The sequence below is a fragment of the Poecilia formosa genome, unplaced genomic scaffold, assembly GCF_000485575.1.
Source record: "Poecilia formosa unplaced genomic scaffold, Poecilia_formosa-5.1.2 Scaffold175, whole genome shotgun sequence".
Lineage (NCBI taxonomy): Eukaryota > Metazoa > Chordata > Actinopteri > Cyprinodontiformes > Poeciliidae > Poecilia > Poecilia formosa.
Genome location: NW_006800114.1, coordinates 256,166 through 278,028, shown reverse-complemented (window position 1 = coordinate 278,028; position 21,863 = coordinate 256,166). Strand labels below are relative to the sequence as shown.

Genomic DNA, 21,863 nt, shown 5'->3' with positions numbered 1-21,863 from the left:
CCCAGAGGCCTGGGAGCTTGAGGGTTCCCAGGCCTCTGGGGGGTGACTGCCCCGAGGGCCCCGATGACCACAGGCACCACTGTGGTCTTCACCTTCCAGGCCTTCTCCAGTTCCTCTCTGAGGCCCTGGTATTTCTCCAGTTTCTCGTGCTCCTTTTTCCTGATGTTGTTGTCACTTGGTATTGCTACATCCACCACATATATACATATATATATTTACAAGGATATGCTTTTTATATATATATAAAAAGCATGATCACACTATCACACTAGTATTTTGGTAACCGTCTGACGAAAAACCCTGCAATTTAATTTGTTAACATACTCGAAATCTTGATTAAATTAAACTATTTTTGTCTGTGTCCATGAATTGCTTCGCGAGAAGCTTCAATAGAGTTTTGATTTCCGACATCTTTGAACGTAGCACAGTGTCTTTCCTGTTGACACGGAAGTGACGAACTCCAGAAAGAACATGTGCGCTCAGAAGGGGTACGCGGAGGAAAAGTTTTAGTAGAGTTTTGCTAAACATTACCAACAGCGGTTAAATAAATAGTGACCGACCGACAGAAATGAGTGAATCTGAACGCTACCCTCCCCCGGACTTCAGCTGTCCTCCACCGAACTTCAGCTGTCCTCCACCGAACTTCATACAGCAGCCGCAGCAGCAGCCCCGCTCCAGCAGCTTCCACCCCAGCATGTGGAGCTGGGGACAAACGCCCTTTGAGCCCAGCTGGGGCCAAGGCGGCTACTATCACGGCCAAGAGAATGGACCTGCTTACTATGGACCTAAACCACAATTCAGTAAGTGTATTATACAGTTTGTATTTCAGCGTTTGAGTCCAGTTCCCCAGCTATGATCTGGTAGGCCTATTAATAACAGCAAATGTTTGCCTCTTTAACTTGTAAACATTTTAGGATTGATTCGCATGAAAGTTGTCTGATCGTGGATTTCTTCTCAGATCAGCATTTTGGCGGTGAGTGGTGTCAAGCTGGATCTCCCGGTGGCAGACAGAACTACAGACCTCCCTATCAAGGCAAAAAGGTTATTTGTTTATTTTAAAAAAATCTTTATTAACTTCAGTGACTTTAAAAAAAATATCCATCACTTTTTGAACTTTTTCTCATTTGGTCTTACGTAAACCCAAACATGGATATTTTGTCATACTTACATTTAAATAAATAGGATACAAGGTTTTCTAAATGTTTTCAGCCCTTCTTGCTCTGATATCCAGGCCCGGATTTACAAGGATTTGGGCCCCTTGGACTGGAAGGCATTTTGGTGCCCTCTGCACTAAAGAAAAAATCTTTTGCTGATTCAGATTTCATGAACTGTTTTGTCCTTCCACTTTACAAATATTTACAAATCTGTTGTTCCATCACATAAAATAAAAAGTTTTAGGTTGTGACCTCAGAAAATATGTAAAAAAAAACCAAAGCGTATATGAGTACTTTTGCGAGCATAATAGCATCTTTTCTCTTTATTTGGATCTTTCGTTGAATTCACAGCAAAGAAACAGGAAGGAGCCGGAGATTTCCCATTACTGCGACACCTGTGACCGGGGCTTTAAGAACCAGCAGAAATACGACGAACACGTTTTGCAGCATGTCAAGGTATTTATCTGCCACTGGTCACTTTCTGGATAACATCCGAATCATAACCGATCGTTGTATGAAATATCATCCACAGTGTTCTGTACCTGACTGCAACTTCATGGCTCATGTAAAGCTGGTTGCCATTCACTGGGAGAACGTGCGTAGGCTACGTCCTTGAGCATCACTTAATGTTTTCTTCTTTCTAACGTGTACATATGTTCTAAAAACAGAGCCACGCACCAGGGGCCAAAAGAATCAAGCTGGATACTCCAGAAGAGATTGCTAAATGGAGAGAGGAGAGGCGCAAGTTAGTTTGCATGCGATTTTGAGATATTTTGCCACCTTTAGTTCCTGTTCTCTAACCGGATTCCGATTTGATTTATGTGCAGAAACTACCCGACAATTCAGAATATCGAGAGGAAGAAAAGAGTCATGGAGGTGCGGGAGCAGATCGGAGGCGTTCTTGAAACGACTCAGTTTGGGTGAATATGGGCATCGTCTTTTGTTAATATCTGATGGAAACTGCAAATTGTCTTTTCTTGGAAAATTCGAGGCTAATTTAAAAACTTTCTTGAGATACTTTTGTGTCAAGTAGTAAAAAAAGGTTGACTTTCATCTTTGGCTTGGTTATGATAAGTATTTTTTAAAGATTATCAAAACTCTTAACTTGGAAACTTAGCCAATGATCTCAATAACTTGGATGTTGTTCTTTGGGAGTCAGTGAGTAACAGTCCAGTTCTTTTTCTTATTGTTTTAAGTAAGACACTTTAGATCTGTAAAAATGCATATATATACTTTAATATTTGTTCTCAGGCGCATGAGAGGCAGAGGAAGAGGCAGAGGCAGAGGTCGAGGTCATGGTTGGGGTAACAGAGGGCCCCTCCCATTAAACGGCACTGCTGCAGAGACCCCCAAACCACTCAACCATCTTTCCACGGGGGGAGATCCACTGGGAGTGCTGGCCAGTACTGACCAAGGTTAGTAAATAAGTAAGCTAATGGTTTGATGGTGAATTTTTAGAAGTAAATCCACTAATGACAGTTTTAGTTACAGATGTTGGCTCCGTTTCTGGTTTCCTCCCAGATTCAGACAAAGAGGAGTCCAGTATGGCTGGCCTGGTTGTGGCCCCGAAACAGATGAGCTCAGCCCTTGGGTCATTACTGGCCAACTACGGTTCTATGAGTGAAAGCGACGAGGAGCCAGAAGGTACGCTTCTAGGTTTCTTCCAGACAAATTCTAGACGGTGTCTTTCTGTAGTTCTTCTGTGTTTAATCAGATCTTTGCTTTCTGTAGATGTCCCCGTTCTGAGAGCCAAACAAGTTGTCAGAGAAAACGAGACCCTGCTAAACAAAAGGACGCCAACTTCCGAGGACAGTCAGTCTAAACATGTGGAAAAGCCCAGCGAGACTCGGACAGTTCCTCAACCAACCTCTGGCCCCGGCATGTGGAATGAGAGAAGAGGAAGAGGAGGGAGGAGAGGAGGAAGGGGACAAAGATGCAGAGACACGCCTCAATCACGCCGCGCAACTTTACTGGAAATGGTATTTTCATATGACATAAAACTAGCATAAATTTAAGAGATGCACCAACAAAGCTTCTGTTTGGTCAAAAAGAGGTTTCACTTTGAACATCATTATTACTGATTGGCTGGTTGGTGCATCATATACAATGACTAGTATATGATGCTAAAAACTTTTTAACATCTTATATTACCCTTACTAAAAAGGCTAATCGCTATTTGCCCTTGTAGGGCTATCACCCCCATAATAACAGACATTAGCCCTTACTAAGTTTAAGGGCAAATAAAATAGAGTAAGTTGTAGTAAAAACTCTTGTAATTGTAGTTCTTGGAGAGAAATTGGAATTAGCTGAAATTGGCATTAGGAGGTCATAGCTTTACAAAGTTGTAGATCTGAACGAACATGATTGGTACGTCTCAAACAAATGTCATTTTCAGTCTAATTCGCTCCATTGCCCATCCATCAAAATATTCATTATCACTTAACTTATTACTGTTTTTATTTCCCCCTCTGTGTAGTTACTGGCCCCAGACATCCGCCACGAGAGGAATGTTCTGCTGCAGTGTGTACGATATGTTGTCCGCAACCACTTTTTCGGGCTGGAAAACGGATCTCAGGACCGAGAGGGGATAAATCAGGAAAACCTGACAGTTTCTGCAACCAGTGAACTTGAAGAAGAGCCCGTGTCCCGATCAGACTCCAATGTTCACGATGAGAGACATTTTGAAACTCTAATTGTCCCGGACAGCAGAGATATTGAAGGTTTAGGCAGTGAATCTGCTGAAAGAACTGAAGAAAGTTCTAGAGAGTCTGTCCAAAGTATTGAAGAAAAGACTGCCACGGCCCACAGCGGTCAAGATCCCACCAGCACAAATAATATATCTAAATCTAATGTCTATGATGATGAAATATGGGAAATGGATGGCTGTTCTTTGAAATAATTTTTTAAGACATTAGGTTGAAGTATATAATTATTTTTCTTGTAAAGAGAGTCATTTTGTTGCTTTTTGTTGTAGGTGGAACTATTCATTTTGTTGTAGAATAAATAAGTTTACTTACAAAATTGATCAACTGTGAATTTTTATAACAGGGTATACAAAGTCCATTATGATTGTCCAGGGAAACAACTTTATAGAACAAACTCTCCAGCGGTTTCACACTCATGGTAGGTTTTAAGTTTGATGGTTTTGGACATTTTTCTTTCAAACATACTTTTCAAACTGAATAACTTTCACCAAACTTCCATTACTTAATTACATAGAAATGAACCCAAAATACTTTACCAACTATTCTGAATCTAAAATTATATTTTAGTATTAAGAAAAACAAATCCTCAGCATAATGATGCAAACATTTTTTTTATTATTGGCCTGCTGTGGTCATCTGTATTTAATGTGTATGAATGGCTTTGACCCTGTGTGCTATGGAGAAAACTTAATTTTTCTTTCACGATTTCACAACGGAGAAAGAACAATTATAATCCTTAGTCTGTCAGTAAAGGCTATAATGATTGGGAGCTGAAGTACTAAATTAAGGTAGCTCGTTCCGATTCCACAGTGTTCCTTGAAAGACATGAGTAGTGTTTGATGCAATACTTTTTAATACAATGTGGCAACATTTGGTTTATAATTGGTGTATGCTTGATATACAGTGTTAAGTAAAACTCGACTGAACAAGTCAAGAGGCCATTGGAAGTAGTGCAGTGACAGAGGCTGCTCCGCCCCCCTGTGCTGGCCAAGGAGGAAAAAACAAGCATGCGCAGTATCCTAGAAACCACCTGAGCTCTCACTATTCATGTCTGGGTAGCAACGGTGAAGTTGACTAACGGCGTATGGGTCAACAAACTGAATTAAGTACGCCATTGTTCCGCGGCTATAAAAGCAATTACTTTCTTCTGTGACTTTAGCTGCATTATAATTGCAGAGGCACTCATTATGTCTTCAAAGGGTATTCGAGTGGAACCCCCGTTTCTAGAATTCAAGGATATGAAAGTTGGGGAAGTTTACAAGAAGGCAGTCTCGATTACAAATATTGGGAAAATATCCAGGAAGATATTTGTTGAAAAGCCAGCGCTGAAGGTAACGTATTTACAGGTATTTGGGAATGAAATGTGGTTATGAATTAATAAATGTTGAGCATTTACCAAATATGCATATTGTTGCTAGTTAATTAACCAGCCAATTACAACAAAATGACGGAGTTCGCTAGCTTACATCGAATAAGAAGTAAGCTTCTCGAAGTATTTGCCGCTTCAGACGTTTCTTTGTAACAAATTGTTGTTATTGTTATTGGCTTGATGTATCAAACATAACTTAAGTAAATGCAAAAAGTAGTTTTAAAGTATGCATTTACAAACATTGCCCAACCCAGCGACATGCGAAAAAGTTCTCTTTATTAAATATTGAATTAAATGTGATTAACCTCATTTTTCCCTGCCAGCATGCCTAGGTGGGCCCCATGTGGGGAAAAGGAGGGCAGGCCATATGGGTCCCATATGGGTTTGTCCGCGGGTTCCACGATGGCCCCACATGGGTTTGCCCATATAGGGCCACAGCCCACATAGGGGGCTGTGGAACCCCCGGACAAACCCATATGGGACCCATATATCAGCCCTCCTTTCCCCCACATGGGGCCCACCTAGGCATGCTGGCTGGGTTTCTTTCAAAGCTGATCAATTTCATGAGTTACAAAACGGCCAACTATGCTACTACGGATATAGACGCACATTTATTGTATTAACTGGGTTATATTTTTTGCATATTTATGAAATTTGCTGTTAAAACAATAAAAATATGAAGAGTTTTCGGACGTTATTTAATATAAACTTTTTTTTACTAAAACAAATGAGAAAGAAACAGTCCAGTTCAGTCTTCGTTTCACAACCACTGAGCAAACAATGAGAGCTTTCGAAAAGTACTTTTTTAATTACTACATTTTAGCATGCCATAACTAAAATCTAGTTTTAGTAAATGCAAAAAGTTTTGCATACATTGTATGCAATGTATACAATGTGTACATAGTGTATATGGCATTGTATGCAATGTTATATACAGTGTTTAGGTCTGTGGTTGTAAAGGCAAAGATTTGAAAATGTTCCAGTGGTGTGGCACCACTTTCAACCCATCTGCGCCTAATGGTATAGTTTTCTCTTTGACTTCTCTTTCCCTAAAGATCTTTAAATTAATCAGATTGGGTCGACCTTGGTTTTTGCCACCGGGATTTTGTATTAGAGGCACCCTGGAGTTCTCTCCAGTCACTGAGAAGGAGGAGGTCAAAGACTCCATTCGGATATGTATAGACGAGGAGGAGATCCTCGAAGTTCCAGTAACAGGGTACGAAGTTCTCTAAGTTGGAAAAGCTGTTTTCAGCCACACTTGTCAATTGTGTTTTCGGTGCTAGTAATGCTGCGTCTCTGACTGCAGACTTCCCAGGTTTCCCTCTTTCATCATGGACTCATTGCTAGACTTTGGATGCCTTGTCGCCGGCAGTCAAGTGGTCAACAAAATGCATCCAATTCTCAACAACGGATCAACACCTGGTAAGTCAGGTGTTTGTTATTTGACAGGTGATATTTTATGGCACTATGATAGTCATCCAGGCTGTATACATTTGTGTATGTGTGTGTGTGTTACTGCTGAAGGTCGATTCAAAGTGAAGTATGAAAGGAGTGAATCGTTCTCCCTCAAGTTCTTGCCGTCACACGGAATCATAGAAGCTGGCACCACCTTGTGGTTGACAGCAGAACTGCGTGTGGACAGACCTGGGCTTATTGCTGAAGAGGCTCTGTATGTTATTAAAACCACCAACAGTCATTACTGTGAATATTTAGCATGTATTACAAGAATCAGAAACTATTTAGAAGGTCATTTATTTAAAAAAATTAAGTAATGTAGCTTCTATAATTAACTATCTATTAGACATTTTTGTCTGCTGAAATGGTATTTCGGTCTCTACTCAAACTGGATAATGACAACTGTGATCTTGGCATATTTCTTCCTGAGGGTGATGCTCCAGGATTGTCCAGATGTTGTTCTCAGGATCCAGGCTGAAGTGGTGGAGCAGCATCTTGAGGTTTCTGACGTGCAGGTACATTGATTCAAAGTCACACATAGATAGAATGACGGTGTTACATGCAAAATACAAAATGCTAGATGTGGTGTGGTGATTTTTACATCGAAATGTGACCGCAGGAAAAATGTATGTAGTTTAAATTCTTTTCTAAGACACTGTAAACTGTAAATCTTAAAAATATTATTATTATTATTATTATTATTATTATTATTATTATTATTAACATTTCTGTTTTAATTGCTTGAACATGTTGTAGGGCTTCCCCCTTCCCTGTTTGTGGTTTGGACCTGTCTACTTTGGGGCCTTCAGCGAGAAGAAAGTGCTACTAAGAAATAACTCTCCCATTTCTTGTGACTGGGTCTGCCTGCTGATGGATAAAACTGCTGGTATTGAGGCAGTGAGTTTGAAAACAACGTCTCTATTTTGCAAGGGGGCGAGGGAGTGCAGAAGGAGACCAAAATCATTATCTTACTCAGTGTTCCTACTGTGTTTGCAGGGAACAGACCTTCAGAAGAGCACAGGCACCACCCTGCTGGAGAGAATGAAGAACTGCAGCTCAACCAGGCATTCTGCTTTCCAGGTCTTGGAGTGTGTGCCTGCACATGGTCGACTGAGTCCTTATAACACTACCACAGTGGCAGTACGATTCAGTCCCAAACCCAGGAGGTACATTTGTCCTAAAACACTACAAAGACTTGTTGGAAATTCATGTAAAGGAAAGATTTTGTGTTAGCTCATATAGTTTTAGTTTTAGTTTATAGTATCAGTAGATTGATAATATTAATTCAAGGCAATGCATGTACGTTAATCAGGATTGACCTACTTTAAAAGCATCAAAGGGATAAGAAAGCATAATAATGAAAAAAATAATAATTTAAGAAAAATAAATGCTACTCCCCGTCGGGGAATCGAACCCCGGTCTCCCGCGTGACAGGCGGGGATACTCACCACTATACTAACGAGGAGCTGGTAGCAACAAGAAATCCGTATCTGTATTTCACAGTTTCCTTGTGCTCTGCTTGACAGGGGGTGGCGTAGTACTTCACCTGGGCGACAGGACTACTGTCTGTTTCTCCTGTTTGATATTGTGAGCTGCAAACATGGCTTCACTCAACCTACAGGTACTCCCACAGGAAAACGGTGCTGAAATTGTTATTGAGGACTGGACTAAAAAGGGCTATTATGCTGCCAAGTTAGGTTCTGTGGGCCTCAAGTTTGAGTTTCAAAGCCCATCATGTTGACTAATAGTTACATGTTCCATCTAATAAAGGGGTGTATAAACTAAAGTTAACTAAAATGCTAAAGTTTGCTAAAATCCCTGTGTTCTATAACATTGACTTGTACCATGCAGTATCTTAAGGTTTACTTTTATAGTAAAATTATCTACAGGTTAGCTACAATTATGTCACTATCATGAGGGGTATTCCTGGCATGTTAACAAACTTTGTCTTACTCTCTACCATACGTAAATAATAGCGCTTGAGCTAAAATGATCTAAAATGCTAACGTTAACTAAAATTATGTCAGTAGCATGCTAGCATGTTGACTAATATTGTGTTACTCCATCCAGTAATGTAAACTGTCTAACCCAAATGAGCTAAAATGTTATATTTAGCTAAAATGCTGTCAATGACATGTAGGCTACCACTCTCATGTTGGCTCAAACTGACTCACTCCATTTGGTATGTTAAGCTTTGCTTTTATATCAAAATTAGCTAAGAAGCTAACTTTAGTTACAAAGCTAATGTTAATGGCTTTTACTAGCATGTTGATACGGTTGTTGTGATACTGGAAAGTTGTGTCAAATCTGTAAGAAGTATCAATATACCATCTTAATGTCTGAACAGAGCACAGATTTCTCTACAGACCGAATGTTAAAATGCATTCCTAGTATATTCCAAAAATTAAAGAGGATCAGAACAAATGGGGACTGATTGCCTTAATGAAGCTTATTGTTTTAATTTAGTTGACAGCAGCGTGGAGGTGGCAGTAACCGGTTCTGGAATACCCGTGGCTCTGGTTCCCTCACCCTCTGACACGTTTGATTTCTCCCACTGTGCAATGGGCCGGCATTCAGATCTTCTGTGCGTGCTCCAGAACCACTGCCCTCAACTTCCAATCAGATTCCGCTTTCGCAAGTTAGCACACTTTACTGCCCATCCACCAACGGGAACCATTGCCCCTGGGCAGTACCAGGTGAGACGGTCGGCAGCTTTAGGTGGTGCTTTATAAACCCCCGCAGTTTTAACAGAGGAGCTTCCCCCTCACCCCCATATTCTCCAGGATGTAGTTTTGACTTTTAATGCACGGCAGCAGGGAACCTTCCATGTGCGTCAGAAGGTAGAAGTCCTAGGTTGGGTTGCGTCTCAGAAAGACGGCAGCTCCAACGAAGTCGGCTGCTTCCACACAATATTGCTCCACCTATCTGCAATATGTGACAGTGTGAGGATACCCCCACAACCAAAACTCCATTCTGGTGAGTGTTACACACTAATGACGATTGTGTTGCAGAAACAGAAATGACCTCCTGTGTCGCTGCAGCTCTAAAGTGTCCCATTGGGTTACGGCCCTGCGTCCGGTTGAAAGAGTTGGATCACTGCAGCATGTTGGGCCGTATTGCCGCCGCAAAGCTACACAAGCATAGCAGGGAGATGCGCCCAGTCACAGATATAGACGAGTTCCTGGCTTTCCCCAACGATCGCCCCGCGAGCATCAGACCAGTATCACCACACGCACAATACAGGTAGAGATGAATGAGCCACACTTCTGGAAACTGTATCAAACCTTTTATAACCTGTGGTTTCTGGAACTTTGAGTTTGGAAAGGCAAAAACTTTTTAAAAGGAACTCTTACAGCAAGGGAGAAAAATACATTTTGGATGTTTTTAGTGTGTGTGTTTTCTGTGTTTTACCAAAGTTTACCAATGTTTTCTTTTTTTTTTTGTTGTTTTGACATTGTTTAGGACCATTTTTACCGGAGTGCGACGCCACAACTACGTGGACCCCACCTATGCTTTCACTAAGGAAGAGGAAGAGCTGAGACAGCGCAACCAGCAGATTTACATGAACTTTATCAAACAACTTCATCAAAGACGGTATGCGAAGACCGGGGAGAGGTTTGCTTTGCAAACTCTACAGTTTACATTTTAGTTTTCCTTTGAGGAAAACACGTATTCTTTAAATTTGAAGAGAACATTTTTATTTTCTCAGTTTCTACTGTAGAGCCACACAATTCAACTTGATTATGTGATTTGTTTTTAGGCAGCCACAGACCGGGGATGATGACGTCCTTGAGATTGATACACATAATGGACTAGTTCCTCCTGAGTTCAGCATCACAAACCTGAACAGCACCAAGAACTCAGACGTGAACCCTAGTTACAGTTCAAAACACTTTTGTGAAATTACAAACAGCGGGGACAATCAGGTTAGATACAAAGTGACTCAATGATATCTAATTCAGTTATATCTTTCTTTTATGTATGTGCGTTTTGTTTACATTTTCTCATGCACTCTTTGCAGATTTTCGAAGCAGTGAATACAGTTCCATCTACCAGGCAGCAGGTGGCAGACTGTAGGAGGACTCTGAATCCTTTGGAGTTCTACCACGTCGACATAAGTAGGATTTTATTTTTCCAAACCATCGACAGAGCAGAAATGAATGTGTCTAAGCAATATTAATAAAATGTCCCTCTTTTCAAACAGCTCCCTCATCGGTGAACTTCGGCAGAGTGGCTCTGCATTCAGTGTGCGCTACGAACGTGCATCTCGTCAATCGCCTGCCGGTGCACATCTGGGTTGAGCTGGAGGTGGACTGCGTTGAGCTGCAGGGCTCCTCAATGCTGTCCCAAGTCTTGCCTCCCTTCTTCCACAGCATCGTGCCGCTGACGTTTCAGAGCACGGTGCTTGGCCACTTCAAAAGGCTAGTTCTTTTTCTTTTCAGACAATGGATTGAAAAAAACCCCCCAAAACTTCTAGGATCATCACGGTCGAATGTTACCAGCTCAGTGCGTGTGACTCTGTCTTCCAAATACACTCAATCGTTTCAAAGTCCTGCTACTGATAACAATTTGATTCTGTTGTGTTCGAATTTAAGTCTTAGCTTGTCTGTAAAATTGATACCGAAGTAATAACTTCACAAGAGGCTCAACATTCCTTGTTTAATTTTTTATTTTTCATGCTGGAGTTTTCATAAAATTATTCCTTCATTCTCTTAATATTATGACTTAATTCTAATTGTAATGCTTTATTCTTGAATTATTTTGACTGTACTGTCGTATGACTTTATTCTCATATTGCTACAGCTGTATTCTTGTAAAACTGTGATTTTTATTCTCGGAGTTAAAAATGTCATGACCTATGCCTGGCCCTAATATTCCATCGTAAAAAATTCAAAGTCCAAATAAACAGAAGCTGTAAAACAAGCTTGACAAACAAGATGGCCGCCTGGGGCGTGTCGACATCACCGCGAACCGTGGAAACCCAGAGGAGTGCGTTTGTGAGATGCTCAAATTAAATCTAAAATTTGATCAATAAAATCTATTTAAAATCGCCCGGCCTCACTTTGGATCGGTCTTTCACATGAAATCTCAGTGAAATCCCTTGAGGTTTGTAGTTGGGAGAAATTCCAAAAGTGTGGGCGGGTTTGAGGTGTGTGAGAGTACTTCTGCAAATCACAGTGACTGTATTTTCATTTCTCCAGCTCCTTGAGCTACACCATCAACCAGCAGCATCCTGGTCAGATCCTAATCCTAGCTGAGGTGGTCCCCTTGACTCTGGAGCTGTCCAGCAACCTGCTGGTGCTCACCCCCAACCCAGTGCTGCTCGCAGGGTCAGAGTACAGAGGCATAGTGACCCTTCGAAACATGTCCAACTGTGTAGCAGAATTCACCTGGAAGCCAGTTATCCCAGAGAGCGGCCTGCTGTTGTACTCTATCCGCCCAGCTACAGGTGCAGCCCACTTTTTTTTTTCTTTTTTTTTTTTGGGGTTTCCTGATATGTAAGTATTGTTTCATACAGTCTGCTCTCTGTTTGTCCAGGTGTGGTGGAGCCACACATGGAAATAGACTGCGAGATAAATTGGCATCCTGGTTTTAATTCCCCTACCGAGGGAGACTTTGACTTGTTTGTCCAAGAGGGAACCTGCCAACACCGCTTGCACTGTGTTGCTAAGGTTTGTCTCGCTAACATGAAGTACTTTTTTTTTCTTTCTGGGCTCCGATTTGAGTTACAGCATTGAAGAAACATCAAACATAACATGGTGCTTAAGCATGATGCAGGGTGTCGAACTCATTTTCATTTTGGGCCACATACCAACGCAATAAATGTTCTCTAGAGCTGGTTGTGCCAGAATGCATTAAGACTTATTAGCAAACTGTTAAAATGTCAATCTTCCTCTCAGGTTGGACCCACTACTGTGGAGCTGGCAGAAAAGAGAATCCTTTTCACATCCGTACCTCTCAACATGACATCCGTCAGATCCACTGTCCTGCACAACTCTGGACAGAACCACGCCTATTTTGAGGTGTCCAATCCTGCACTGTGTGCAGAACTTTTAAGCCAATCATAATCTATATTTTAATGCTAGAAGACGTGTACTCTATCCGTTGACCTGCATGCATCTCGGCTCCGACTGCATGACATCACTTTGCAATGGCTGCCGACTAACTGAAGATTCTATGTTGGTGTCCTTGTTTGAGGCAGGTTGTAGACCTTTGCCCTCTGCCCGGCATGGTGGTGAGTCCGTCTTTAGGCGTTGTACCAAGCAGAGGTCAGGCCATGATTCGCATTCAGTTCAACCCAGACTGTGTCTTTAAATTTGATACCAAGATTGAGGTGAGAGAAACAAACGGTGCTCTTTTTTTAATGTCCATTTTGACATTTTTTAAAACCTTTTTGTGTGTGTGTGTGTGTGTGTGTGTGTGTGTGTGTGTGTGTGTGTGTGTGTGTGTGTGTGTGTGTGTGTGTGTGTGTGTCGTTTTCAGATAGCGATGAAGAACATGAAGTCCATCAAGCTAAGAATTGGAGGATCAGTAGAGCCTCCAAATGTAACTTTCAGCAAGGTGAGTATTATGGGATGGAATGTTTGGTGTGGCCTCAATTCTGAAAAAAGATCATTTTTTGTTTATATTCCGATTTACTGACCTAAGATTGACTTGCAGCACCAACTTGTGCTAAATAATGTGTGTGTGTGTGTGTGTGTTTTTCCCCCTTTTTTTCAGTTGTATTTCCAGTTCTGTGGAGTCCACACTGGATCTCAACAGAGGATTCCTTTCTCCATAACAAACCACTCTGCTGCTCTTTCCCAAGTCACTTTTGATCTGTCAAAATACAAAGAGTTCTCAGTCAAAGGCCGCTCGCCCTCTACAAGTACGTATGCACTCTAAAGTATCTCATTTGATAAATGCTACTATGCTAGTGATGTTCTACCCAATATATATATGGTCATGGGAAGAGCTAAGCCACTGTTTGTTTGTTTTGTTTTGTTTTTCTTATCTGGTTGTTTCTGTGTCTTTTTTCGGTGAACAGAAAAGGACCAGCGAGTAGCTGTGGTGGAGGTTGGTAGTGGTCAGACAGAGGAATGCTTCCTTGTCTTTTCTCCCACCCAGGTAAGATTTGCTTAAACACCTTTCTGAATGTTTTGAGATTCATGACACATCAAAAAGATGTTGCCACTTTGGAATAATTCTACTCTACTTTTTGTTCGTCTATCACAAAACTGACAAAACGTGCAAGACACTATTGTTTTAAGTAAATGTCTTGCGTGGGTCTCTGTTAAAATTCACTACTAACTACAACTATACGGGCAGTAGAAGGAGGGTAAAGACAACGTATGCTCTCTCCTTTAGGTGATCAGCTACGACTTCGTGCTGCCAGTAATGGTCAACGGAGTTAAATGGCCGACTTCGTTGCCCTCTTTCTTCACCTCGTCCTCTTCTGCTACTCTGCTACTGACACCTGACAGCAGGAAGACTATGACGACGTCGACCACTTTGGCCACAGACGAACAGCAGTCAATGTTGGTAGAAGCCACAGGTTGGCTCACCGAAGCGGACGTTGGCCTGCGTTTTCCAATCCAAAACCAGATTTAAAGAGTTCGTTGTTGGAGCATCCAATTTCAACAAAGTTGTAGCAATCTTTCTGTTGTGTTGTGATAGTTTATAACTTTGTTAATGACAGGGGTTTCAGAATTTAAAGTATATAATTACATATATATAATCCTGTCTATTTCCCTTTCCTACATAGCTCTGTTTGCCCCAGTGGAAATGTCCTCCACTCGGCTACAGTTTGTCGTTGTGTCACATTCTCCTACATTCCCTCAGGTATATGCTCCCATTATCTTCCCCTCTCCTCTTTTGCATTTCAAAGCACCCTGTTTAACACGTGTCACCACCTCATGACAAAAGCAGGAACGCTTTCACGCCTCGGCTAATTTACCGTCCCGCTCTCCTCCGTGCCTCGACAGATCGTTGAGCTGAAAGCTCAGGGTGAACAGAGCATCTGCTGGAAAGCTGTCGAAGGAGAAGGCATCCGTTGGCGGTTTGACCTCGGCGCCGCAGCAGAGCTCTGCGCGGTGGCTCCAGCATTTGGCTTTCTCAGGCCTGGCCAGTCCGTGTGCTTGGCAGTCACCATCAACCCTGAGGCCACGAGAAATGGTGCAGTGTCATTAGCAGCCATATCCTCTAGAATGAGTGTTTCTCCATCTAAATCCATTTGAAGCTTTAAATGGCACATCTGTGCTGTTGTCACTCCCAGGTGGATGGACGATACAGCACAGCACGCAACTTCTGTTAGAAAGCAGAAAGCGAATGCTAGGCATTGTATTTAAAGCTGCAACATTCCGATCCTTGACTTCTGTTCTAATTTTGTTTTGTTTTTTACCCCCAGGAGAAAGAATAACCAAAGTGTCCATTCCATTGTATTTGGGAGAGGAAGGAAGAGAAAGTAGCGAAGAACAGCATCCTTATAGAAAGCTGTCAGTCGTCATTGTCCTCAGTCGCCCCAGTATCGTCTTCTGCCCCCGTCAGATCCTCTTCACCCCTGTGCCGCTGTCAAAGGGCACAGAAACCAAGCTAACCTTGCACACTGCTGGCTATCCATGGTTAGTTCACAAAGATACGCCTAAAGCTGCCATGTTTGTTTGTAAGCAAGGCAATAATGAAGATGGATTTTTATTGCATTTTCTAATTGGTGGCAATAAGCCATCTGTGCTAAGCCTTCTGGGCTAAATTATAACAGAGGAAACGAAGCCACAGTCACTTATTCATCTCAGAGTATTTGCTTTATTGAAATCAATCAGGCCCGCATTCATCTGCTGTCATGGTGGGTTTCCTTACGTCGGAAAGCAGCAGCCTAATCGACATGCTGATTTTGTTTATGGCAGAGGATTCAAAATAATAAATATACTGTAAATAGAAACCATAACATTTTACACCTGACCCTTAAACACATATGCCTCTGCCACCACCATGTTTCAATGTCAGGAAACTGAATTCTATTGAAGTTTGTGGTTGTAAATTGTCAGAATGTGAAAACGTTCAGGAGGAAGACTCCACATCCACATGAGTTGTCGGCTGTTTTTCATTTGTAGCGGAACAACCATATCAGCGGAATGCAAAGAGGTGGAAACCATGGATGGAACTAAGATCCGGCCTATTTCTGTGAGCTTTCCTGATGGAAACCGTATCCATGTCCAGAACATCACCGAGGTAAAAGTCTGGAGTCACCCTAATCGTAACAGCAGGCCACATCAAAACAACAACAACAAAAAAACAACAACACAATTTTGGTGTTATTTGCAGTTCAGTTTTGTTAGCAATTGCACTGAGATACAGATTTGGAAATGCTTCTGCTAAATTTGTTTTAATCTGCTGTCTTCCACCCTGCAGGGAACCAAAGTTGTCTCTCTCCTGTGTGAAGTGTCGTTCTGCTCTGATGAACCGGTGTCGTTGTGCACAGCCATCACCTTCTGTGACCACATGAAAAACAAGTAACCTTGTTTTTCTGCAGTTTAGTTTGGTTTTAGAAATCTTCAATCTCTTCCTTCAACTTTTTCTTCTTTTTTGTGTGCGTTTTCTTCTTCAGATTCAAGATTAAGGTGTGTGCAGTTGCTGAGAACTGTCTCCTAACAAACTGGCCCTACTTGGCGATACACCACACCAGTCAACATGTAGTTTTGCAAACAGGTACTGCACTGAGAGAGCTATATAAACACAGGGGGAAAAAATGAGTTAATGTGCTGCCTTAGTTATCTGAAATAAATGAAACTAGAATCTGTTTGGATATATATTTTTTTTTTGCTTCTGATTTGAAATATTTCATGAAGGAGCCACGTCTGTGGAGGCTGTTCTCCTGAACTATAACACACCAAGTCCTTCGTCTGGCCCGATCACGTCGTCATCCTCGTCGTCGTCGTCGTTTGACCACAACAGCTCAGCGTACTGTAACACCTCAGGTCAGAGATGACTTCTGCGTGACAGTGAGGGATTCAGCTGCGGTAAAAAGTCAAAGTCAACGAATCAAAATCGTTTCTCGCCATGCCCCGGCGAAACAAAAAACATGAAGAGATCACATCAAATAATAATAAATTAGGATAAATAATACTAAAAACTGGCCCTGAATGACCAGTTTCATTTATTACTAAAGTGTCATCTTCTCTTTTCAGATTCCTTGTCATATTGTCAGAGTATGGACGAACAAGCTGAGAATCACTCTGCTAAAAGTGACACCCCTGCCAGTCTTTCTATCCCAAAATTCCCTGTTGCCAAGTCAGAAGAAACAAAATTTTACCAGAAAGTATTACTGACTGTAGAGAAGTGGTTTAGCCTCTATGGATGGCCCTGTGGAACAAACCCCATGTGTATACCTCACAGTTTCAGAAGGTAATATTTGAACACATAATCCCACAAAAAGCTGATTGTTTTTGAAAGCCATCTGCTGCAGCGTTTCCCTTGTTGTCCCCGTTCAGAGTTGTGTTCGTAGTTCAAACAAGTGACTCCAATGGGCGAGCGTTTAGTGTCACCCAAAATAAAGATACAAGGTGGGTAGGAATGATACTCAGTGATTTAAAGTATTATTCCAGTTGTTTGGCCGTGCTTGCTTCTGAAGTCTCAAAAAACCTACACATTTTTTGCACTATAGGTCTGTAGTGGATATGCTTGAGCATTTGACCGGCAGAATGATACCTGGTATCCCTATGTGCCAAACATTTTCAAAAGACATACACCAGCGCACTATTCAGGTGCTACAACAGAATGAAGCTATTCTGGAATTTCTCAGGTAGGCTCAATAAATACACAAATGAGCTTGTTCCTGTTTATCATATATCTTATTCAAGGTTTCCTGCCATGGAAATAATTTCAAAATTTTGCTATACCACTGAGGGTGCATTCACCGCAGCCCCTGTATAGCCTCGTTTAATCAAATGGTATAATCATGTCTTCAGAGTGCAGGGAGCCTGTCTTTGTCACATCAAGCCTGAGTATCTGCTGGACATCGCGGAGTTTAAGCACTGGTGCTCCTTGCAGGTATCGACATACCTGCACATAAACAAACCTTTACCGCAGTACAGTTCTCTGTCCTGATTTGTTGAACGTTGACCCTATTGTAAGTCTATGTTTGTGTTTCTCAGGAAAAAGACTCAGAGAAATACTTGGATTGTAGCTTTTTTGACTTTTGGTCTCTGAGCAAACGCTCATGGACTGATGTGCTCATGCAGATCTACAAGGTTATATGTCGTTCTGATATTCCATGCACATCGGTTGCCGAGTACCTTTATTGAACATCACTGCCCATATGTCAGGTTCTGGTGTTGAGTCGTGTGCCAGAGGACACCCTCCATGAACCTTTGTGCCCCAGGGACACAGAGGATGCCCTCCTTGATGGCTCCCATCCTCTGACCAGCACCATCTACTCGCTACGGGAGCTTCACTTGCTGTCATGGCTTAACATGAACTACCAGAAGATGAGGAAGATAGTGTGGGAAGCAGGTAGGGTTTATGCCTTAAGCCGCCATTGAAAATTATGTGCAGGTATAGGTAAACCTACTTTGTTGCTGTGCCACATAAAACTGTACAAATATGGACAATTAGGCCTTAAGCAGTTTCTTAGTATACTTAGTAATCTTAGTATTTTTTTCCTCTATGCGCAGTCGCACTGTCGCCATGTGCGCTTTCATGTGTTTTTTGTGTGTGTGTGTGTGTGTGTGTGTGGTTTTGGGAATTGGCAGTCTGACGGGACAGCCCTAAGGCCATGGGAAGGCTAAACATGTCGCTAAAGCTCTCATGACAAAATAAATCTCTACCTGTTTGTGTCTCTTTTTGGATTGTCTGTCTGTCGAAAATAAATATTTCTCGTATTACTATGACTTCTCAGGTCGTGTCCCATCATCGCGCTGGATCGTTAATTTTGATTTGGACTTCTCAGATGGTCTGGTGCTTGGTGCACTGATTGCGGCTCACTGCCCTTATCTGGTATGTGTTTAATATACAGTTCTGTTTCTACTGTATGGAATGTGCCTAAACATGAGTTTGCCCTGTTCATTTTGGTTAGACTTACTTGTCGCGTTCCTAATTACTACAGATAAGAAGCCACTTCCAGAGGATGTACACCACACCCTGCAACGTGGCGCAGATCCTTCACAATAGCATTGTTGTGACTCAAGCTTTAATTTTACTTGGTCTCAGCTTAAACATAAAGGTAAAGAACAACAGCCAACGGTTTCATACTTCATAGAATCGTAGCTCTTGGACGACTGTCAAGCAATCAACTCTTGATAAGTGGGCAAACAAAGAGAAGTTTATCTAAATCACAAATATTTTAATTCACCACCTAATCATGTCAATTGTTAAGTTTTAGAAAATATATTTTTTGTATTCCCCTATTAATGTATAAAAATTTAAATATGCAATATTTGTTTCAATTTGCCGCCTCCTTTCTATTGTCGGAAAAATATATATATTTTTTTTATTATCGGATATTTTCAAAAATAGCAAAGCAATAAAAATAAGACTGCACTTTCACAAAGCAACAAAAACAAACTGCTCCATCTGACTTTATTGATATTAAAACCAAACAAATCAAACAACAAACGGGTTGTTTAAGTCTGGAAATGGATTTTGTTATTAAGCTGCGGAGAGAATAAACTCCTCCCACGCTCCTCAGCACACAGCTGTTGCAACACAGAGAAATATTTAAACCTGGTTAAGTAACGGAAAGTGAAAAGAAATGAAATCATTACACCAGCCCATATTTTGAGGAAAACTGAGATATTATCTTAAGATTTTTAACACAAAAATGTTTTTAATCCTTTTTATGTTTTTGTCTGCGGTGTGTTTAGTCGACCGAGCTGTGTGAGATTAACCCGGTGCAGACGTTATTTCTGTGTGTTCACCTGTACGAGACTCTTCCTCACTACATGCCAACAAAGACCCTTACTCTGTCAGGATGTCTGCACAGCACATTCAGCAAGCAGGTAAAGCACACACACACTGTTACCACCCCGTAACACACACACACACACACGCACACACACAACCACACACACACACTGTTACAACCCCGTAACACACGCACACTTAGTTCTGTGATACAACAAAATCCTTGTAAGTTAAATTGATGTGAGCACAGAGGAGACAGAAAATGGCTGAGGTAATAACTTAGATAATGTTACACAATCAAACACACACACACACACACACACACACACAGTAACTGGATTGTAGAAATAGAAACTTGATTTTTTTTTGACAGCAGCAAAAAAAAAACAAAACAAAAAAACTGCGAGTTTTGTTTTTCTAAACTGCTCTCTGTGAACCGCAGGTGCGCCTGAGAAACCCCTCCTCCAAGCCGCTCAGATACAAGGTCCTCCTTTTAGGAGAAGACGCCCATCTGTTCTCCGTCCCCGGTAGCTCTGTGATCACCGTTCCCGCGGAGTACGTCTGCAGTACGACACCCCTGCAGTACAAAACAGCTGTAAAACGTGACAAAATATTTGGACATCAGCTTACAATGTAAAACTCACTTTACTTTATAATCCTTGTGTCTAAAACAAGATCCAAACACATTTTCCTATTTATTTTCGTATGTTACAAAAATATTTAAAGTAAAAAAGTAGTAGTAAAAAAAAAAAATTTTTTTTCATTTTCTTGTGCTTTTCCAAACACTACACAAAAGATAATGACAAGCACATTATTTTTTAGCCATGATTCCTTTAAAGTAAAGCACTCTGTCATAATTAGGGATGCTCTGCATGCTTATTAAATCAGCATGAACCACTTCTTGGCAAATAAATTTGTTAAAAACCCAAAGCTGTGTTTCCGAAAATAACTTGTTTCTGATCCCGCTGAATTATGCTGCACCTCTCTTTACTCAGCGCAGAGTCCAGGAACTGTAATGCAGCTCATTAAGTTCGAGCAGTTTCACTCCTGAGAGCTTGCTATAAAAATAGCCCCTCGCCCCACTTGTGAAGCTCCAGCATTTCTGGGAAGAGAACTGTGTCAAAGAGCAAAGCCACTCTGATGATTCTGCTGACTCTTCAAAAAGTCCCAGAAAAGTGGAGCTTGAATAATAACATTAGAGAGCTATAAAAACCTGTTTGTTTTTGTTGTTGTTGTTGTTTTTTAACCTCTAGAAATGAAATAATACCAGATGTCGGTGTGTTTGCAGGTCAGACACCGAGGTGACCGTCCAGTTCAGGTGCTGCTTCCTGCGCCCCGTGGAGGCGGTTCTTCTGCTCATCGCCAGGTCTGCTTTCGGCCTCCGCTGCGCCACGCTCGCCTTCAACCTTAAGACGTGTGTCACTCAAATCATGCTGACAGTGAGTAGGATTCGTCACAGATAGGGGAAAGACTTTCAATCTGCATCTGGTAGTCGCGTGGCAGTCGTTACCTTATTTTTTTTATTTTTTTTTATTTTTGCCTGACTGACTTTCTACTTTCCAGAATTCAGTCCACTTGACTTCCCCGTGTTACCAACTCAAAGTGATAAATATGCCACTGACCAACAATTTCAACAAAAAAGCTTGTTTCAGGTAAATAACTGAAGACGACCTGAACAACAGGCAACCACCCAAATATGACAGTGGCAATTTGCACGCGTGGTAATTGAGATATAACCCACAAAGTACTGGATTCAAATTACTGCAAAGCAAAGTTTTCCGGAATAAAATGATGCGTGTTTTGTTTTTTTAGGGTGGTCCTGGTGGAGACCTCCTTAAACCCTTTTGGGCCGGAAAACAAAAAAGACATGCCTTCTCAACAAAAGTCACCCAATGACAGGTGAGGAGCACTGCTAATACTTTCCAGAGAACTAAAACCAAGCACCTGATAGCCTCACATCAAGATTGGTGCAAAACACACACCGATTTAAAGTTCAAGAATAACAACCTTCAGATGTTAATATGAAGGATGTGTAGTTAATCTGCGTTGATTAGCTTGTTTTCTTTCTTCATTGCTTGTTCAGTGAGAAGGAGAAGGGCGCGACTTCCGATACGATTGGTGAAGATCAGTTTGAAGGTAAGCGAGAAAAGAAATACTCCACAACATAAGTACGATCCTGTGAACTGTTGCTTTATGCATAACGGAGGCCAAGCAAATAAAAACGGAAACATTTAACACCAAAAACCATACATATGTATAGCAAGTCATGGTAAATAACCGTTGTTGAAATGATGTGCTGTTTGT

At 41.4% G+C, this 21,863-nt stretch overlaps 2 protein-coding genes and 1 non-coding gene across 5 annotated transcripts in view; 2 read left to right on the top strand and 1 right to left on the bottom strand.

Moving 5' to 3' along the window:
• The first annotated feature begins 418 nt into the window (after window positions 1-418).
• Window positions 419-4,179, top strand: nufip1 (nuclear FMR1 interacting protein 1). 2 transcript variants are annotated; one of them, XM_016678220.1, is made up of 10 exons: window positions 419-800; window positions 959-1,041; window positions 1,506-1,610; window positions 1,687-1,749; window positions 1,823-1,899; window positions 1,982-2,074; window positions 2,406-2,569; window positions 2,640-2,798; window positions 2,886-3,133; window positions 3,631-4,179. In XM_016678220.1, exons 1-10 carry the CDS (start codon window positions 569-571, stop codon window positions 4,051-4,053), a joined length of 1,647 nt encoding a protein of 548 aa, XP_016533706.1. In that variant the 5' UTR covers window positions 419-568; the 3' UTR covers window positions 4,054-4,179. The 2 variants fall into 2 exon arrangements, with proteins under 2 accessions (XP_016533706.1, XP_007565430.1); XM_007565368.2 differs by having other exon boundaries at window positions 420-800; window positions 2,676-2,798.
• A 724-nt stretch (window positions 4,180-4,903) lies between these two features.
• Window positions 4,904-21,863, top strand: part of LOC103147220 (cilia- and flagella-associated protein 47) — a 30,740-nt gene continuing 13,780 nt past the window's right edge. The window contains exons 1-44 of one of the 2 annotated variants that reach the window (XM_016678234.1): window positions 4,904-5,190; window positions 6,284-6,444; window positions 6,535-6,650; window positions 6,753-6,897; window positions 7,114-7,198; window positions 7,440-7,580; window positions 7,680-7,849; window positions 8,210-8,304; window positions 9,150-9,379; window positions 9,467-9,659; window positions 9,725-9,926; window positions 10,146-10,277; window positions 10,444-10,609; window positions 10,705-10,801; window positions 10,888-11,104; window positions 11,885-12,132; window positions 12,222-12,355; window positions 12,584-12,706; window positions 12,886-13,017; window positions 13,167-13,244; window positions 13,404-13,551; window positions 13,711-13,790; window positions 14,031-14,217; window positions 14,428-14,504; window positions 14,648-14,837; window positions 15,070-15,283; window positions 15,773-15,890; window positions 16,071-16,171; window positions 16,267-16,367; window positions 16,508-16,636; window positions 16,847-17,063; window positions 17,150-17,221; window positions 17,323-17,460; window positions 17,627-17,708; window positions 17,813-17,908; window positions 17,984-18,170; window positions 18,556-18,653; window positions 18,763-18,879; window positions 19,520-19,654; window positions 20,002-20,114; window positions 20,848-20,998; window positions 21,123-21,211; window positions 21,372-21,458; window positions 21,643-21,695. In XM_016678234.1, the coding sequence (XP_016533720.1) occupies window positions 5,047-5,190; window positions 6,284-6,444; window positions 6,535-6,650; window positions 6,753-6,897; window positions 7,114-7,198; window positions 7,440-7,580; window positions 7,680-7,849; window positions 8,210-8,304; window positions 9,150-9,379; window positions 9,467-9,659; window positions 9,725-9,926; window positions 10,146-10,277; window positions 10,444-10,609; window positions 10,705-10,801; window positions 10,888-11,104; window positions 11,885-12,132; window positions 12,222-12,355; window positions 12,584-12,706; window positions 12,886-13,017; window positions 13,167-13,244; window positions 13,404-13,551; window positions 13,711-13,790; window positions 14,031-14,217; window positions 14,428-14,504; window positions 14,648-14,837; window positions 15,070-15,283; window positions 15,773-15,890; window positions 16,071-16,171; window positions 16,267-16,367; window positions 16,508-16,636; window positions 16,847-17,063; window positions 17,150-17,221; window positions 17,323-17,460; window positions 17,627-17,708; window positions 17,813-17,908; window positions 17,984-18,170; window positions 18,556-18,653; window positions 18,763-18,879; window positions 19,520-19,654; window positions 20,002-20,114; window positions 20,848-20,998; window positions 21,123-21,211; window positions 21,372-21,458; window positions 21,643-21,695 (5,989 nt within the window). In that variant the 5' untranslated portion in view covers window positions 4,904-5,046. The remainder of the gene's footprint in view (window positions 5,191-6,283; window positions 6,445-6,534; window positions 6,651-6,752; window positions 6,898-7,113; window positions 7,199-7,439; window positions 7,581-7,679; window positions 7,850-8,209; window positions 8,305-9,149; window positions 9,380-9,466; window positions 9,660-9,724; window positions 9,927-10,145; window positions 10,278-10,443; window positions 10,610-10,704; window positions 10,802-10,887; window positions 11,105-11,884; window positions 12,133-12,221; window positions 12,356-12,583; window positions 12,707-12,885; window positions 13,018-13,166; window positions 13,245-13,403; window positions 13,552-13,710; window positions 13,791-14,030; window positions 14,218-14,427; window positions 14,505-14,647; window positions 14,838-15,069; window positions 15,284-15,772; window positions 15,891-16,070; window positions 16,172-16,266; window positions 16,368-16,507; window positions 16,637-16,846; window positions 17,064-17,149; window positions 17,222-17,322; window positions 17,461-17,626; window positions 17,709-17,812; window positions 17,909-17,983; window positions 18,171-18,555; window positions 18,654-18,762; window positions 18,880-19,519; window positions 19,655-20,001; window positions 20,115-20,847; window positions 20,999-21,122; window positions 21,212-21,371; window positions 21,459-21,642; window positions 21,696-21,863) is intronic. The other variant, XM_007565451.2, reaches the window with a different exon arrangement.
• On the bottom strand, window positions 8,077-8,148 carry trnad-guc (transfer RNA aspartic acid (anticodon GUC)). Its single transcript has one exon. It is a non-coding gene; the product is annotated as a tRNA-Asp (tRNA).